Genomic DNA, 18,260 nt, shown 5'->3' on the forward strand with positions numbered 1-18,260 from the left:
CACAACTCCACCAACAATGCATTAGTCTTCCAATTTTCCCACATTTTCTGCAACATTTATCATTGTTCTGTTTTGTCATGTTAGCCAATCTGATAGATATGATGTGGTACCTCAGAGTCGTTTTGATTTGCATTTCTCTAATAAATAGTGATTTAGAACATTTTCCCATATGACTATAGATAGCTTTAATTTCTTCCTCTGAAAACTGCCTATTCATATCCTTTGACCATTTATCAATTGGGGAATGACTTGTATTCTTATAAATTTGACTCAGTTCTCTATATATTTTAGAAATGAGGTCTTTATCAAAGACACTGATTGTAAAAGTTCTTTCACAGTTTCCTGCTTCCCTCCTAATCTTGGATACATTGGCTTTGTTTGTGCAAAAACTTTTCAATTTAATGTAATCAAAATTATCCATCATTTTTTTAAAGTGGCAAACGAATATTTTGGAAGGAGTAAGAAATCTTTTTAGATTTATACTGGACGATTGGTAGGGGAGATGTGAGGAAGGTTGGAAAGATGTTATTTATTTGGCAAGAAGTCAGGGTGAGAGATTAGTGGGAGGAATAATGAGTATCTACCTTAAAGAGAGCACACTAACAACAGATTATGATGTTCAGAGGACTTAGTATTTGTCTATATGACACAATTAGGAAATCAGACCGGGGTGAAAGTGAATTCTTGAATTACATTTTAGTAGTTGATTTCAAGACAATAAAGAATAAAAAAACTTGGGGCAGTGAGGTGGTGCAGTGGATAGAGCACCAGCCCTGAAGTCAGGAGGATCTGAGTTCATATCTGGTCTCAGACCAAACGCTTGACACCTACTAGCTGTGTGACCTTGGGCAAGTCATTTAACCCCAATTGTCTAAAAAAAAAAAAGAATAAAAAACTCTAAATAATACTTTTTAAAAGTACCTAAGATATAACCTGTCAAAAAATGTAAACTCAGATAATAGAGGGTATCGAGGAGGGTGGTTAACAGTGTCAAATATGGTAAGAAGGATGAGGACTGAGAAAGCATAATCAGATTTGGCAAATAAGAGATCATTAGTAACTTTGAAGTGAGCAGTTTAAGCTGAAGGATGAAGTTGGTAGCTAAATTACAAGGGCTGAGGAGTAAGTGAGAGGAGGGGAAGCACAGGCAATGATTATAAATAGCTTTTTCAACTAGTTTGGCTAAGAAAGGTAATAACAATATAGGATGATAGCTTTAGAAGACGATAGGATCTAGTGAAGGTATTTTAAGGATAGGGCAATCTTAACCATGTTTGAAGCCAATAGGGAAGAAACCAGTAGAGAGAAAGAGTTTGAAGATAAGAGAACAAATGATTTAAGGGCAATCCACTAGAGAAAATGGGAGAGGCTTGGATAAAGAGGAAAAAGGAGTAACTCATCATCAGAAATTGGAGGAAAGGAGAGTGAGTTAAGGATGTTAAGGGTTTCTGAGATGGACAGAAGGATATGGTGAACAGACTCAATTTTCCCAGTAAAATGAGATCGTCAGCTGAGAGGCATGCTATGCCTCATTTTTAGCAATTTTCCAGCTTTAGAGTGAAATAATGTTTACATACTAGCTATCCCTCAGATAATTGTGCATATAGGCAGTTATCAATGAATTTGCATGCTGGAAATTAAATTCTTTTCACTCATCTAACTCAGCATCACTGAACTAAAGTGGGAAGATCATGTTTTACTCAGCTCTCCTAATATGAAAAAGGAAGATGCTTTCCTGAAAGAATGTAATGAGGCTAACAAACACCTCTACAATTAGAGAACACAGACATTGCATAAATAACATAACATATTTCTCTATATTCTTGAACTATATATTGAATTCCAGGCATTGTCTTAAAAAAATTACACTGAAATTGTATTGAGCTGCATTGAAATTACAGCTAGGTGGCACAGTGGATAGAGCACTGGGTCTGGAGTCAAGAAGATCTGAATTCAAATTCAGCCTCAGACATTTACTAGCTATGTGACCCTGGGCAAATCACTTAACCGTGTTTGCCTCAGTTTCTTCATCTATAAAATGAGCTAGAGAAGGAAATGACAAACCACTCCAGTATCTTTGCCAAGAAAACCCCAAATGGGGTCATGAAGAGTGGGACACAACTGAAATGACTGAACAAAATTAAAATTAATTCAATAACAAAGAAAAAGAAATACTAACCTTTTATTTTGCTAAGTTTTTCAATAAGGAGACAATGTTCATCGTCTGAGTCCATTCTTGTTATAATTAGCACCTGGTCAAAGTAAAAGAAAATTCATCATTTATGAATGAGAATTCCATCCGAAAGGACTATTAAAATGACAAATTCCAACACAGTGCACTAGTATGAATGATAATTCAATTCAATTCAATTCAATCAACATTTATTGAATATCAATTACACCAGGCACTTTGCTAGGTGATGATGAGACAAGGACAAAAACTAAGGACTTCATTTTTTCACCACCAGAAGCAACCACTCTGTACCCTCACTGTTCTGGTGAGGATTGTCAACCATTTACCAAAGGTTTAGTCCAAAGAAACAAAAAGAACCAGTTTCCTTCTTAACTGAAGGTTTGTCCTATGAACAAACAGAATGGGTTCCCCCTTACAAAAGGGTTAGTTGAAGAACAAACAGAATGGGGTTCACCTTACCAAAGGTTTGACCAAGGAACAAACAGAATCAGGTTGTACATGTGCTTATTTATTCTCATTAAGCCAGAGAATCATGCATGCATGGGAGTCAGAAAACAATTCTGAATTCACTGAAGGAGACCCTTTAAACACTTAGAGCAATCTCAACTCAAGATGCCTGTGTCATCCAAAATTATAGTCTCCATATGTGTTAACCATAATATGAGAAAAGAATTTTCTTAATAGGATAAATTGTAAATACAATAAGATTAGTGTCAAAGTGTTCATTGAAATTATAGTTTCAGGATGTCTATTTCTTCCATCATTAACATGACATACCATAACATAATATGTGTCCATAAAATACCAAGAGAAGAAAAGTCCCATTACTCAAGATTGTGTCTGGTTCAAGGTGCCTTGTCCTTGGCAGTCATAAACAGAAGAATGCTCCTGGTCAGCCTCATCTGGCTTTATAATTGCTGACACAGGAATGGGCATTCTGGGTTCACTCAGAGAGCAAAGCATGTCTGTTATGCCATAGTGTGCAAGGCATTATAGTAGGTTAAGCTCAGAGTGGGCCAAAAATGTCTTTCTCCTGATTGGCCAATCCAGGATTTAGGCCTTTTCTCAGGGGATGGATAGGTCAAAATGGTTCACAGGACATATATAAGGACTCCTGCAGATACCACACTGACTTAGTTCTAAAACTGATTGACTGAATGGAGAAGGTTTAATCCAGAGGTTCCCAAACTTATTTGGCCTACTGTTCCCTTTTCAAAAAAAAAGTTATGCATCTTAAATTTGATAATTTATTTTAAATCTGTGGGGTTTTTCCTGCATTGAAATTTTGATGATGCAATATTGTGTCATGTAACTGTATAGTATCGTATCGTGAACAAGTCATTACATGCACATATATTACCAAAACTTGCTTATTAAGACTTGTTGGCAGACTTGAACACTGATAGGTTATAACTTGCATTTTGTGTGTTTATTTGGAAAAAAATGGAATCACTACAACTTCAGCTTTTACATAACAGATGAAACATGTATGAATGGTTTTTCAAAATTTTCTTCTCTTCTCTTCTTTCCATCGCTCCCCCCCTTATTTGTATTCAATGCCCACCAATTGCACCTGAGGCTACTACCACCCCCCAGGGGGCAGCATCACCTACTTTGGGAACCTCTGGAAAATCAAACAGTTTGATAAACTGAGAAGCAAAGGTATATGAGGGGATATCAACATCTATATTGAAATCTTCACATGTAAGGATAAGGTTTGAGTTGGGGAGGAAGATTGGGCCACTACTGAGTTCTTTGTGAAGGGTTTGTGAACCTGAGGGCTGATAGATAACTACAACTAGGACCTGGCTAGGATGATAAATCTGGATGGAATGAAGCTTGAAGGAGAAGTTGCTGAGTGATGGCTATTCCTGTTGATGTCAATTTTATTTTAGGAGTCCTATTTTATTCTTCACCAGAGTACAAAGAAAAACATTAAAAAATATGCCAGTATGTGCATTAAAAGTTGCAGGGAAAATAAAGTCAGTATGTAGAGTTTCTGGATTCCCTCCTCCCACCAATGAGTCTCTCATTTCTTATTTGCAACATTTGACTACAATATCAATTTTCCAATCTCTTTCTTTATTAATTTCACTTACAAGCATTTATAAATTATCTTTTGCACATTAGTATTAGATTTCATGATTAATGTGCTGCAATAAGGATTATTTTGATTCTATATCTTATTAACTGAGAATACTATTTTGGATTACTTGTAATATAGCTTCAGATATTAAGTATATGGTACAGTGGAGAAGGCATTGGAGTTGGTTTTTGGCTTTGGTTTGGCCACTTACCACCTGTGTGATGCTGGCCAAGTCACTGAACCTTTCTGGTCTCAATTTCTTCATCTGTAAAATTAGGGGGGTCAAACAGATGGCTTCTAAAGCCCCCTCCAGCTTTAAATTCATCAGCCCTATGAAATAGCCTCACCATCTAGCTGCCCTTCATATATGAAGATGTCACTATTAATACATTAGGTGATTTTCCAATTTTTTTTATTGTTGTGTGTAATGTTGATGGTTTACATTAACTCATTCACATGTATCTAAGAATTTATTTGTGAAAAGACTGAAGAGAATTAAAATGCAGGTGTATCCTTAATGTTTAAAGCTAACTGGCTCATTCAGTGAGCAAGTGGCCTCAACCACACCATTCTCTAACCACTGTGGTAACCAACCACAGGGGTACATTTAATATAGAATACTAGTGTTGTAGTTTTGGAGCCTGAGGGGACCTCAGAGGTTATCTATTTCAACTCCCTCATTTTCTGAAAAATAAATTCTAAGACATGAACGTACTAGGGTTATAAATGTAACCATGTTACGTACAATAAAACATTCCATTAAAATTGGTCATAAAGTGAACAATAATTTTCACTGAAAGCTCCAGGTCAATGATTGTCTCATTCTATCCATCCATGTATCTTTCCCAGAGAAAATCCTTAACAAATACTGAAAAAATGAATGAATCTTAAAATTGAACTTGTTATTACAGAAAAAAAATTCCCACTCAAAGACTGACAACTTTTAGTAAAAAAGAGATTATACTGATGGATAGTCCTGTGACATGATGGATGGCAGACTGTCAGTATTATGCTTATAATATTTGCATATCAGTTTACTTGTTCTTTGAAGTACTTTAAGCATTCACTCACTCCCTTGTGCCTTATGAGTAATATGATTTATCCCATACATTTCCTAGCAAATTCTCCGACTTTACTTAGATTCAGATATACTAACAGGGCTTAATGTCAATGTCACATTTTGCCAGCAGTTAAATCCAGTGATGGATTCTAGTCTGATGAATCCTTTGAGACTTTAGGTTAGGTTAAAAAAATTGTTCCCTCAATTTTATAAAGTCTGAAATTTGGTTTCTAATAGTGGTGGCTGCTATATTATTGGCTGGTGAGTAGGCAGGTAGGTAAGGACCTTTTGGGTATAACTCTTTCTCTGGATACTCCCTTTATACCTCTCGGGAGAGGCTTTCCTCTGAAACAAGGCCCAGAAAAGATGGTGACATAGTAACAGAGAGAGAGTGGAAGACCCCAACCCCAACTGGGGCCCAAAACAGTTCTTCTTCCTCCTCATCTAAAAGCCTTCAGGAGAAAAGAGAGCTTGTAATTGTTGAAGTCTTTTGTATGCATGCTTTGTTCTGGCTAAGTAATCAATTACAAGGCTTTTTATCACCAGGATATAAACTGTCAAGAAAAAGTCACAATATTTGCATATGCTATGAATCTGGGAGAGAAAAGGCCCTTCCATCACTTTCTTTACCATACCTACTTCATTTTTTGACAAAGTAACCAGGATGCTACAGATGGATGTCTGCTGGTTTCCAGCAGAGGTGTTACCTTCTCAATTGGCAAAGTTTTGCCTTGACCTTGAGGACTGAAGAAAAACCTGATTTTTATGTACAAGATCACTCTATCCCCCCCTTTGAATTCCTGGGAAGGAAGAAGAAAAATCCTGAAAGCCAGTCAAAAGCAGCAGATGGTCAATGGTAGAGGGACACTTAGAAAACTGCAGAGGGGTTTGCCACCACAGAGGAGCTCTAGGGCAGTCAATAATGTCCAAAAGGTATGCCAGGGCATTTCTGGCCTTGCTGAAATTCATTCAGGCAGTAGTGTCCAATGATTTTTCATTTAATCCCCTATTCCCTCCCTCTTTTTCCACAGGGGCCAAACCTCCTATCATCCCCAGGATTACGGGATAGTTTGTCTCAGTTCCTTAAAAATTTTTTTTAAACTTTTCTGAATTTAAACATTTTCATTTGTCTTAAGCCAGAAAATTTGATAAAAGCTGATAAAAAACCACCCCATTACTAAACTATGCACATAATTGTTCTAACAGAGTAGGAAAAAAAAACAATTGGGGAGTACCCAGGAAGAGAAAGACTCAAAACTGTTAGGAAAGAGTTATTGATTAACTTTTATTACTTACCCGGGGCAGAGAGAATATTTTGCCCAGGTTTCTTTAAGTAAATGAATGACAAACAGTGGCTATGGCTAGCTAAAAGGCCCCCAAACCTGGGGCACATTCTTCTACAAATACCATGCCATCAATGGGAAGACTATACTTGCATAGGGGGCATACAGCTTAGGAACACATGTGTTCCTAATGTGAAAATGGATATGCTAACTACTTGGATTTGTTTGAGCCTCTCAATTATCCAGGTAACTGAGAAAAGCTGTATGAAGACTGGCTGTATTAGCTAAGATAAAGAGTGGATTGACATACCAACAATCCTGTGTGATGACTGAGAGTAAACCCAACTGGATGCATAGAAAATCAGCAACTCTGAGGCCAATTAAGCTCATACCAGCCTTGAAACAGACCCTGAGCCATTTGATGGTTTATGGACCTTCAAGAGACATTTTTATCTTGAGAGACTCCCCCAACCGCTGGTGATGGGGCTCTCTGACACATCCTGTTTTATGGTTTTTGGAGACCTCTCTTTATCTTATTGTTTGTGCTCAAGTCTTAAACTGTCAGGACTACTTGTCACCAAGAATGCCTTCTGATTTGTGTATCTAAGCTCTGACACCTGGAATTCCTCACTCCCTGTTTCCCATATCTCCCCCTCCTGTTGGGAATGAGGCTCCTTGCCTCAATCCTTTCTAGGACCTTCCCAATTCCCATTTTGAAAAATAAATATCTCTTCCACATCCATTACTGAGCTGCTCAGCATTAGGTTGGCTGCTCCCATGTGCATGTTTTACTTCCCTGCTTAATAAAAATCTTTAATTACACAGGTATCATCTTCTTCTGGTTTTCTCCTCTTTCGGGGAAAAGGAGGATTTAGGTCTCAAGAACTGGCCTTTGCATCCTCTGGGTATCTTACTCCTTTTGAGGAAAGAGAGAGATCTAAATTCCCTAAAGAAAGTATCTGCCTCAGTTTACACTACATATCAAGGAATAACTCACTTCCCCAGTGATGAAGGGATGCTGATATTTGGTGATATCATAGCTATATTTTCTCTGTCCTTCTCCTTGCTGAATATTACTGATCTCTCCTGGCCTCTAGAAAGCCTCTCTCTGATTAGGGCAAATTGATAACTCCTTAGTTATAGGCAGACCATATCCAGCTAACAAAGCCAGGTAGAACATTTCCAGGCTAAGATTAAGTCTTTTTTTGGCCTACAACTCTCTCTTGGGAGAATTTCAATCACAAGGTGACACTATGATACTGGAAAACTGTATAAGCTCCCTGAGGAGAAGGTGGGACTTAGAGAGGAGAAGATAATAATTATTGGGATGTGCAGGAGCCAGTTCAGATCTGCTCTCCAGGGCAGATCCAAGATGGCAGAGGGAAAGCAGTGACTTGCTGGAGCTCCCCCCCCCCAATACCTATAAAAATTGGCTCTAAACAAATTCTAAAGCAGCAGAACCCACAAAAAGACAGAGTGAAACAAATTTCCAGCCCAAGGCAGCCTGGATGATTGATCAGAAAGGTATATCGCACCAGGCTGGGAGAGGAGTGCAGTTCGGCATGGGCGCACAGGCCACAGACACCCTGGAGCAGGCCTCAGAGGGCTGAATCGTGGGCAGCAGTGGTGGTTTCCGGACTTCTCAACCCACAAACGCCAAAGACAACTTGGAAGGTCAGTGGGAAAAGTCTGTGACTGTGGTGAGAGAAGGAGCTAGGTCCCAGCTGTCCCTGGGGGCTGCCACTGTTCCCTGAGCTTCTGGCCCACAGACTGAGAGGGAATCAAGTGGTTGATCAGAGGGGGATTGCAGGGATCTCTTTGCCAGTGCTGAGGCAGGAATCTCTTGCTTTACTGGTGCTTGGATCTGGGTCACAGTTCTGAGGGGCGGTCCTGGGGTGAGGAGGAATGCTGGTATGGTGAAGCTTCTTATGGTGGTGGAGAGAAAAGAGAGAAACACCTCGCCCCTTATCATAGCACCTTGGAAGAACTAGAAATTTTCAGGTCCCTAGAAGAATCTCTGAAAACAGCTGTATAAACCCCTGAAACTTGGGACAGTACATTCTCCACATTGGAAGCAGAGTTTTACCTTAACAAAGAGTTTAAAACTCAAGTAATTGGCCAGGAACATGAGTAAGCAGCGCAAAAAGAGTCAGACTATATTATCTTACTTCGGTGACAAAGAAGATCAAAATCAGAAAAAGACAACGAAGCCAAAGCTCCTATATCCTAAGCCTCCAAGAAGAATATGAATCAGTCCCAGGCCTTGGAAGAGCTCAAAAGGAATTTTGAGAAGCAAGTAAGACAAGTAGAGGAAAAACTGAGAGTTTTGCAGATCTGCTCTCCAGAGATTATTGTTACATTTTCAGTGGGAACATTTACACCTTAGAAATTGGCAAACACCTCAAATCTGGGCTTGATTTATTGTCTTGTTGATTGTCTATACTTAAGGTGATGGAGAAAATAATAATGCAGTTTAAATTTAAAAGCATGTCTAGAATATATTTTTTTGGAGGGACAGCCAGTTGTTAAACATTTACCAGTATGCCTTGGTTATCCTTGACTGTTTATGTGTTCTTTTTTATTTTTTGTATTCTTTTCAAGGAGTGAATTAAGGATAAATTAAATTTACATATCATATATGTATATATGTTTGCATATATATATATATATATAATGTAGTTGTTCAGTCATTTTAGTCATGACTGACTCTTCAGGATCTCATTTGGGGATTTCATGGCAAAAATACCGGAGTGGTTTTCCATTTCCTTTTCCAGCTCATTTTACCAACAAGGAAACTAAAGCAAACAGGGTTAAGTGACTTGCCCAGGGTTACACAGTTAGTAAGAGTCTGAGGCCAGATTTGAACTCAGGTCTTCCTGACTCCAGGCCCAGATGGAAAGATGGATGGATAGATAGATAGATAGATAGATAGATAGATAGATAGATAGATAGATAGAAAGAAAGAAAGAGAGAATAGATGGATGATGGATGGATGTACGGATGGATAAAAATAATTCACTTAGTGCTTGCATGGGAGCTAAGTACCCTTTAACCCACATGTGCAGAGACCTTGACATTATATTCTCATGCTCCTGGGGGAAAACCTGAATAGGAATACAAATCAAAGAACAGTTCATGAGGAGCCTGTCAGGTTGAACCCTGTCACTAACACCAACACAGAACACTTGTCAGCCAATATAACAATCACTTTGATGCTTAGTGAAGTTTTAGGGATAGCTAAATTTAGGTGGCATGAGGACTCTAGGTCTGCTATACTGTTGTACTTCTTGAAGCTCAGTGTTACCACCAGTGCTACAAGCAGCTTAGACATTGCTGTCCTGAAGGACTACAGGAAAGCTTGCTACCTTTGGGCAGAACAACGAAAGGATTATGTAACCTGCTCGTGTAACGTGTTATAATCAATTAACTGTTAATATTTTATCTTTTTATATGAATAATAAAAAGGTTCCCACAGAGCTGCTAAGCCTCAGTGGTTTAGACTTTCATTAATTTGTATGTGTTTATATAGATTCATCAGTCTTCCACTCTAGAATCCAGCTACACTGGACTTCTTACTGTTCTTCTCAATGGAGTCTTCTGACTCCATGCCTTTTCGGTGGCTGTCTCCCATGCCTGGTATGTTCCACCTCCTGACTTCCCTGTCTTCATTCAAGACTTAGCTCAAATCCCACCTTCTGCCAGATATCTTTCCCACTCAAGAACTTATACAAACTTCTAACCTTATGGTACTACTGGTACTAAGGATTTGGAATTCTCCTGGAAGGAATGAACTTGTGGTTGCTAGAGACACAATTCCTTTCCTATCAGGTCTGCATTGATCAAATAGTTCATGGTAGCAGTGGAGGAAAAGTCCATTTTTTCTGCATCTTCATTTTGTGACTCAGTTCTTTGTTGCTCTTCTAGTTTCAGTGCCATATATATGATCCTTTTCTCTCCAAGAGGCTGGTGCTGTTCAGGAATTTTCCCTTCCCTCTCTAGGAAGCAAGAAATTCTCCCTTCTCTAACAAGAAGGTTGGATCCAGGAACTTCTCTAGAATTCATCATTAATCTAGGAAATGTCCTCTCCTCTATCCAGGAAGCTAGGTCACAAGTTCATCTTCTCTAGAGGCCATGTGATTGAAAAACCTCACTATTGCCTCCTCTCTGGTCTAATGGGTGAAAACACATACAGCTGAAATATGCTTCTATCTCTGCCCATCAAAGGCTGCCATTAGCAGCTCCTAGAAGGACAGCTATGAGGATACACAGATTTTTTTGCCTCCTGGAGAACCAGGTTTGCTCTTAGGTCTCTATTTTGTGCTCAGCTCTCTAACCAAAAGACAATGAAAAACCCATGGAGGCTGTATGTTAGCTGTAATATATTACCCAAAATTAACTTTAAGTAGGAAGTGGCATAAAAGGCATCATCAAGGATATGTATGACCAGAAAAGGAAGGGTGTCAGTCATGTGGTAAAAATGAGGGGCCACATATGGCTCGAGTGCCACATTGGTGCGGTGCCACCAATAAAGTTAAGACTCAAAGGCCTTCTTTGATGTAGATAGTTCCTTTGTAGAGGAATTATGGAAATATAAGAATAAAAAAGTGCACAGGATAATGAGGTATGGAGAGGTTATAATCCACACCAGTAGAACTACTATGCACATCAATGACATCACAAATCCAATTCATCTAAATAAGTATAGGACATAAATCTAATGTAGGGGTAGCTTGGTGGCACAGTGGATTGCCCTGGGGTGCCAGCCCTGGAGTCAGGAAGATTCATCTTCTTGAGTCCAAATTCAGCCTCAGACACTTACTAGCTATGTGACCCTGCGAAAATCACTTAACCCTGTTTGCCTCAGTTTCCTCATCTATAAAATGAGCTGGAAAAGGAAACAGCAAACCACTCCAGTATCTTTGCCATGAAAACCCCAAATGAGGTTACAAAGAGTGAGACACGACCAGTTGACTAAACAACAACAATGTGAATCTAATGAAACCCCTATCAGGTAATCATAAGAAATTATTATAAGTGTTTATGTATTTGGGGAAAACATTTGTACTTGCAATTTGGGTACCAGCTATGTGACTGACATTGGGCAAGGTTATTTAATTTTGTGTCATCTGGTTCATCATCTGTAAAATATGGATGATATCTGCACTACCTGATGCATAGAGTTTTGAGGACTGAATGAAATTACATGTGTAAGATACTTGGGTAACCATAAAGTGTAGAAGTAATTTGAATAACAACTTCTCATATTAATGTGGCACTTTGTAACTTAAAAAGCTCTTTCCTCATAACAATCCAATTGAAGTTGCTAATATAAGTTTTATTCTCTGCATTTTACAGATGAGAAAACTGAAATTCAGAGGCGTTGAGCATCTTCCTCATGGCCACACAGCTGATAAGTGACATTGATGAGACTTGTACTCACTGGAATATTCTGATTCTTTTATGCAACTCTGTATCCCACATAAGGAAACTAATAAAAATGCTGAGAGTAAAAGTCATTCTTTTTTCATTGTAAATGATGACATTGCCCTAGAATGCAAACCACATTTTCACTAAGTCACTCTGTGCCAAAATGGAAAAATAAGTCAGTTAGGGAAGAAAATAAGTCATGGGAAGAAAATTTCTCATATGAATTAAGTGACTTCTTTCAGTACTTAAATTTCCTCAATAGTTCACAACACTTCTAAGTAATCTCTTTCCTAATTTAAAAGGTGAATTTAAAATTTGTCTCATAAGTTGATTATTTGAACTAAGAAATGTTGGCAGCCAATCTGAATTTGAATTGCAGTTGCTTAAAGAACATTTTATAGAAGTTATTAACCTTAAATCGATGTTCTTCTGTATTGTTCGTTTGTACCAAATGTAACATCAGACAATATAATTGTTGTTCTTTGTGGTTGGTTTCAGGCTTTTTCTTCCTGATAAACTGTACAATCTCAAGCTGTTTCCAAATAATATCCAAACAGGAACCTAGCATGCTTTTGTAGACATCTTTTGCTTTCAGTAAATATCCTGTTATAAACCAAATGAAAAAGAATGATTACATAAATCTTTTTTGTAGCAAGCAAACAGGAAACTAAGAGGAAAAAAATAACAAAAGTCATTGGATGTTTACTTTAATTTTTGTGATTATTTTTCATTTTTAATGGAAAACTTGAAAACAGTGAAGGTATAAAAAGATGTCTTAGTCCATCTTAAAGAAAAAAAAACAAACTAAAATTGGGCGAAGGAAAGAATTATGAGAGGAATATTCTATTAGGTAAGTTAAAGAGAGTATCTAGCCTATATGCCTAAACTATCCTTTCATATTTTTTACAGAATTTATTTATAGTCATATTGCAACACATCTATAGTACTTTAATCTTTCATATTTTTAGAGAAAAACTGAATTCTGGAGAAAAAAAGGTATTACACCTAGGGCCCTGTGGACAACCTTAGGAAAACATCTGAGTAGCAACTCATTATTGGAATCAGCCTAGCCTACTGACAGTAAATTCAGAATTAATCTGATCACTTTCTTGAATTATATTGTTTTCTAATTTATTTTTATTTATTTTATTACTATTATTTTTGGGGACTGGGTCTCCCCATCTCACTCAGGCTAGAAGTACAGTGACTACTAATAAATACTAATAAAACCAACACCAGTGCTGATTGGTACAGCAACTTTAAGGTGCTGATTCCAACTTGGGCCAATTCATCCCTCTTTAGGCAGCATAGTGCTCCACCTTTCATCCTTGTGGCTCACTATATTTATGCCCCACTTAGTGTAGTCAGTGGATGAGTTTTATTTTTAGTGCAGTTCAGAACTCTGAAACTCAAACAATCCACTAGCTGTAGCCTAGCAGCAGGGATTTCAGGCATGTGCCACCATTCCTGGCTCTAATTTATTTTTAAAACTTAGGTTATATTTAGAGGCATGCTGGCATCACAGTCATTAGATGTGAAGCAAAGTAAATTATAAATTACATTACATACTTTATTGTAAATTATGCCTTATATAAATTTTATACCTTATTAGAACATATTTATTAAAATGGGGCAGCTAGGTGGCACAGTGGATAGAGCACTGGCCCTGAAGTCAGGAGGACCTGAGTTCAAATCCGGCCTCAGACCAAACACTTGATACTTACTAGCTGTGTGACCCTGGGCAAGTCACTTAACTCCAATTGCCTAAAAATATATATATATAGAGAGAGAAATATATGTATCTATATAGATATATATATATATACACGTAAAATCTCTGGGTAAACAGTATAAAGCACTGTAAAACCAGTTTCATAGTCTCGATATTTTAGAAACATTCTTCTTTGTGTAGTGTGAAATGTAAAAAATGATTTGGCTTTATCATTCCTATTATGTATACTCTAATCTATTATTAACATAAATATGGCTAAATCAAGATATTGTTACTTGATAAATAGGAAATTGCCTATATTTTGTGCATACTCCACCTAAATGATAAATAGCAAATCAACAAATATTTATTAAACATCTGTAATTGCCTCCTCATTTTTCCTTGAACCATAATATTCCATCTTTCAAGGAAAAACAAGGAGGAATGTTCACTGTAAATACCCCATGTCTGGAATTTTCTTATTCCTCATATCTATTTCCTAATGCCTTGATTTCTTACAGCTAAAATTCTACCTTCTGTAAGAAGGCTTTCTTGAGCCCCCTTAATGTCAGTGCTTTCCTTCTTAGGTCATTTCCAATTTATATATATCTTGTTTGTATGTAGTCTTTACTATTAGATTGTGAACTCTTTGAGAACAGGGACTATGTTTTACCTTTGTAGTTCTAGTATGCTTAGTAAATTCTTGTTGGCTCAATTTGTAAGGCAAAATATTAATGTTAGCTGTTAAAAGCCAGCATGAAAATTATAAATGTATGCTTCTATATATTCACCTTTGGCTTAGGGACTTCCTTGGGCTCTTTTGTGATTCAAATTATTAGATATAATATTTTTCATTTAAAAATGTTAGCCAATTCAAATACAATTAAAAGAATAACATACAAATGTCTATTTTTAGTAGTTTTAGAAATACAAACAAAATATAGATTATATTAAGAAAGTGTTACAAAATTTCCTGGAAAATATCCACATTTCAATAAAATGAGGACATTTTAAATGATACTTCTGGGTTAAAAGATGTCTTACTTGGATAAGGTAAAAAATGAAGAAATGAATTACTTTTCAACTAACCCAATGCTGTGTCCAAGGTACACATTAAGAGAAGATCTCGAACTGTTACCAACAGATGGACCAGTGCTGCTTGTTTCAATATTACTTCTCTTTCATCATTTTTATCTAAATAAAAAAAATATGTTTATATATACATGTTAGAACACACATATAAATGCTTAAATCTTACATACATGCTGTTTCTAAAATATATACTTCCTAATTCTTCCCAAGCCAATTGAAAAATTAAAATGTCAAATGAGCCTTTGTTGTTCAAAAAAGAGGGATATAAAGAGATAAGTAGGGCTTAAGTGGTTGGGTTGGATCACAGGTCCAGACCAGCTAGCTACCTAGGAAAATGCAAAGGGTTAGCCAGGGATCTGCTATTTTAGGAATATGGAAGCAGTGACTGGAATCTGCAAGTAGGTCCCTAATTAGAGAAAGTGATAAATGAAAGGTAGAATACACAATACCACTAGCCATAGTTAGGCTTAAGAAGGCAAATGATTGACAGAAGTGACATTCAGTCACAGAGAGAATGGGAGTTAGGGGTAGAAAATTCAATTATTAAAGGGCTGAAAAATAAGGAAGGAAGCTAGTTCCTGAGAATCCTGGATACAGTGATAAGAATCAAGTCAGCAGCTATACTCACTTGATAAAGTTGGGGATTGTTGTTGTGTTTGTCCTTTGTTCTCAATGAGGACCATCACATCAGGGAGCTGATGATATGACTTACAATTGACTTTGATTTGAGTGAGGGAGGGCAGTGTAAGGTCACCAACCTCACTTTCTCCTTCAGAGCCATCTGGGTCCAGTGGCCATATCTTCATCAGGATGACCTGAGATGGACCAGGATGCAATGGGAGACCCTGGTCTTTTTAAGCTAAGGTCTTTTCAGGTTCTCACTTTGAGTGAGGTAACACCCATTCAGTGAATAGACCTATTTAAGAAGTGAGTCAAGGAAGGGCCCCTTTAATAAAAAAAAAAAAAAATCAAACTGAGAAGGGAAAGCCCTTAGGGTTGCTGGCCAAAAGAAAAACAATTACTATTTACATTCACTCAGAGCCTGGAGGGCCCCAAAAAGAACCATTAAGTGGTGCTTGGGCAGGGACTTACTGTTGTCCAATCTAAGGTCTCCAAGAGTGAATTGTGTTTAAGGCTTGGTCTTTGAGAATGAAATCTAGCCAGTAAATAGGCTTGACTCTAGTACCTGTGGCAGGATGGAGTCTATAAGTAGGGGTTAAGTTAGTCTCTGCCGCTAGGGTTAGAAAGCTGGAGAAGAGAGGACCCAGTTGTACTATTATATTTAAGCGGCACTTGGCCCTGTGTTTAGTATGACAATTACCACTGTGCTCTATAACTCTACAAACCTTCAAAAACTCAGTCTATATTAAAATAATCCCAAATCTGTGAGCAGTAGAAATCACATTAAATTATATTAATAGATAATGTTCTGCTTCTGTTGCAGTCTTCTTTCTTTTCATAAAGAGTAGTCTTCTGGTAATTGAGATTTTCTATTTTCTTTGATATTTCAACAGCTTTTTTTTTAAAACTATATTGAGAGCAAGAGAAAGATCAAAGAAGACTTCAGAGTTAGAAGAGATGATGATAATAACAGATGACAGTGAGAAAACAGACTAACTCAGACCTTTTATTTTGTTCTTCTCTTCTGTTGCAAGGAGAATGATCTCTTGATTAGAAAGGACAGAACAAAAATGGTCACCTCAGAATGAAACTCAAGATAAATGAGATGATAAAAGCATTTAGTTGCTCTTAATCTATTCAAGTAAGAAGACTTGGGTGAATTACAGTGCTTAAAGAAACCCTCACAGATGTAACTGCTGAGCTGTTACTGATCTTTGGGTGTATAGGATAAGAGAGGTGTCTTAAGACTGTTGTGGTTTTTTTTTTATTGTTAGGCAATTGGGGTTAAGTGACTTGCCCAGGGTCACACAGCTAGTAAGTGTCAAGTATTTGGTCTGAAGCTGGATTTGAACTCAGGTCCTCCAGACTTCAGGGCCTGTGTTCTATCCACAGTGCCACCTAGCTGCTCCAGGACTGTTGTTTTAATCCTCAAAAATGTGAAGAGTGTGGAGTAACCCTAGCTCATGAGCTAAACTTTTATTCCAAGTAAAATTATAGATATATTCTGTTTAAACATCTTATTTTTATTGATTTTTTTGTCATCTTTATTCCTGAATATAGACTTCCTACCTCCCCTCCCCAGAAATTCATCCCTTGTAACAAAGATTTAGAAAGACAAAAAAGCAATTCTGCAAAACCAAATAACATATCAATTCTGTCTCAGCATATATATGCAATATTCCACAGTCATAGTATCTCACCTCTTAAAAGAAAAAAGAGAGATGCATTTTCTCAATCCTTCTCCAAAGGCCATTCTTAGATACTACTATTATATAACACTCAGTTTTGGTTTTTGGTTCTTTTTACATTGTTGTAGTCATTAGATATATTGTTTTTCTGGCTACTTATTTCACTCCAAGTAAGTTCATGTGTCTTTCCAGGCTGCTTGAAAATCTTACTATTCATGGTTTCTTACAGCACAGTAATATTCTATTACATGCATGTCTCACAATTTATTTAGCCATTCTTCAAATAATGGGGATCTACTTTGTTTACAATTCTTTGCTATCAGAAAAACTGCTGCTATGAATATTTTACGCATATACGTGTGTATAAGTATGTTGTGTATGTATAAATATATACATATATGCACACATGCACACACATACACACCCACACCCCTCACCTTAATTTCTGTCTTTAACCTCTTTGGGGCACTGGCATTCCTATGTCAAAGACAGACATTTTAATAACTTTTTAAAAATGTGATTTCAAACTGCTTTCCAAAGTATTTGGACTACAGCTCTGACAATGGCAAGTTAGTACGCCTATTATCTCACAGTACTTCCAACATCATTTCCAACTTTTTTCATCTTTGCTAATTTGCTGAGTATGAAGTAAAACCTCAGAGTTGTTTTGATTTGTATTTGTTAGTGATTTGGAGAAATTTAAAATAACTGCTAATAATTTGTAGTCCTTCTTTTGAGAACTGTTTGTTCATACCTTTTAACCACTTAGCAACTAGAGGAATGAATCTTGTTCTTATATATTACCACTCATTCTAATAATAATAATAAAAGGTAACATTTATATAGTGCTTTCTATGTGCCACTGCTAAGTGCTTAACAGATATCTCATTTGAACCTAACAACAACGTGGGGAAGTAGGTGCTATTGTTATCCCTATTTTTCAGATGAGGAAACTGAAGCAAAAGAAGTTAAGTGACTTGCCTGTGCCACACAGCTAGTAAGTGTCTGAGGCTGGATTTGAACTGACTCCAGGCCTGGGGTGTTCTATCTACTGTATCATCTGGGTATTAGACTCTTATTAGAGATATTTGATGCAAA

At 37.1% G+C, this 18,260-nt stretch overlaps 1 protein-coding gene across 1 annotated transcript in view; it reads right to left on the reverse strand.

The window, feature by feature from the left end:
• Positions 1-18,260, reverse strand: part of SHOC1 (shortage in chiasmata 1) — a 116,671-nt gene that overhangs the window by 48,134 nt on the left and 50,277 nt on the right. Inside the window, exons 11-13 of the mRNA XM_027839174.1 lie at positions 14,851-14,955; positions 12,463-12,653; positions 2,176-2,252 (exon numbers count right to left, since the gene is read on the reverse strand). Coding sequence (XP_027694975.1) covers positions 2,176-2,252; positions 12,463-12,653; positions 14,851-14,955 — 373 coding nt within the window. The remainder of the gene's footprint in view (positions 1-2,175; positions 2,253-12,462; positions 12,654-14,850; positions 14,956-18,260) is intronic.

The sequence above is a fragment of the Vombatus ursinus genome, unplaced genomic scaffold, assembly GCF_900497805.2.
Source record: "Vombatus ursinus unplaced genomic scaffold, bare-nosed wombat genome assembly UNPS02014832.1, whole genome shotgun sequence".
Lineage (NCBI taxonomy): Eukaryota > Metazoa > Chordata > Mammalia > Diprotodontia > Vombatidae > Vombatus > Vombatus ursinus.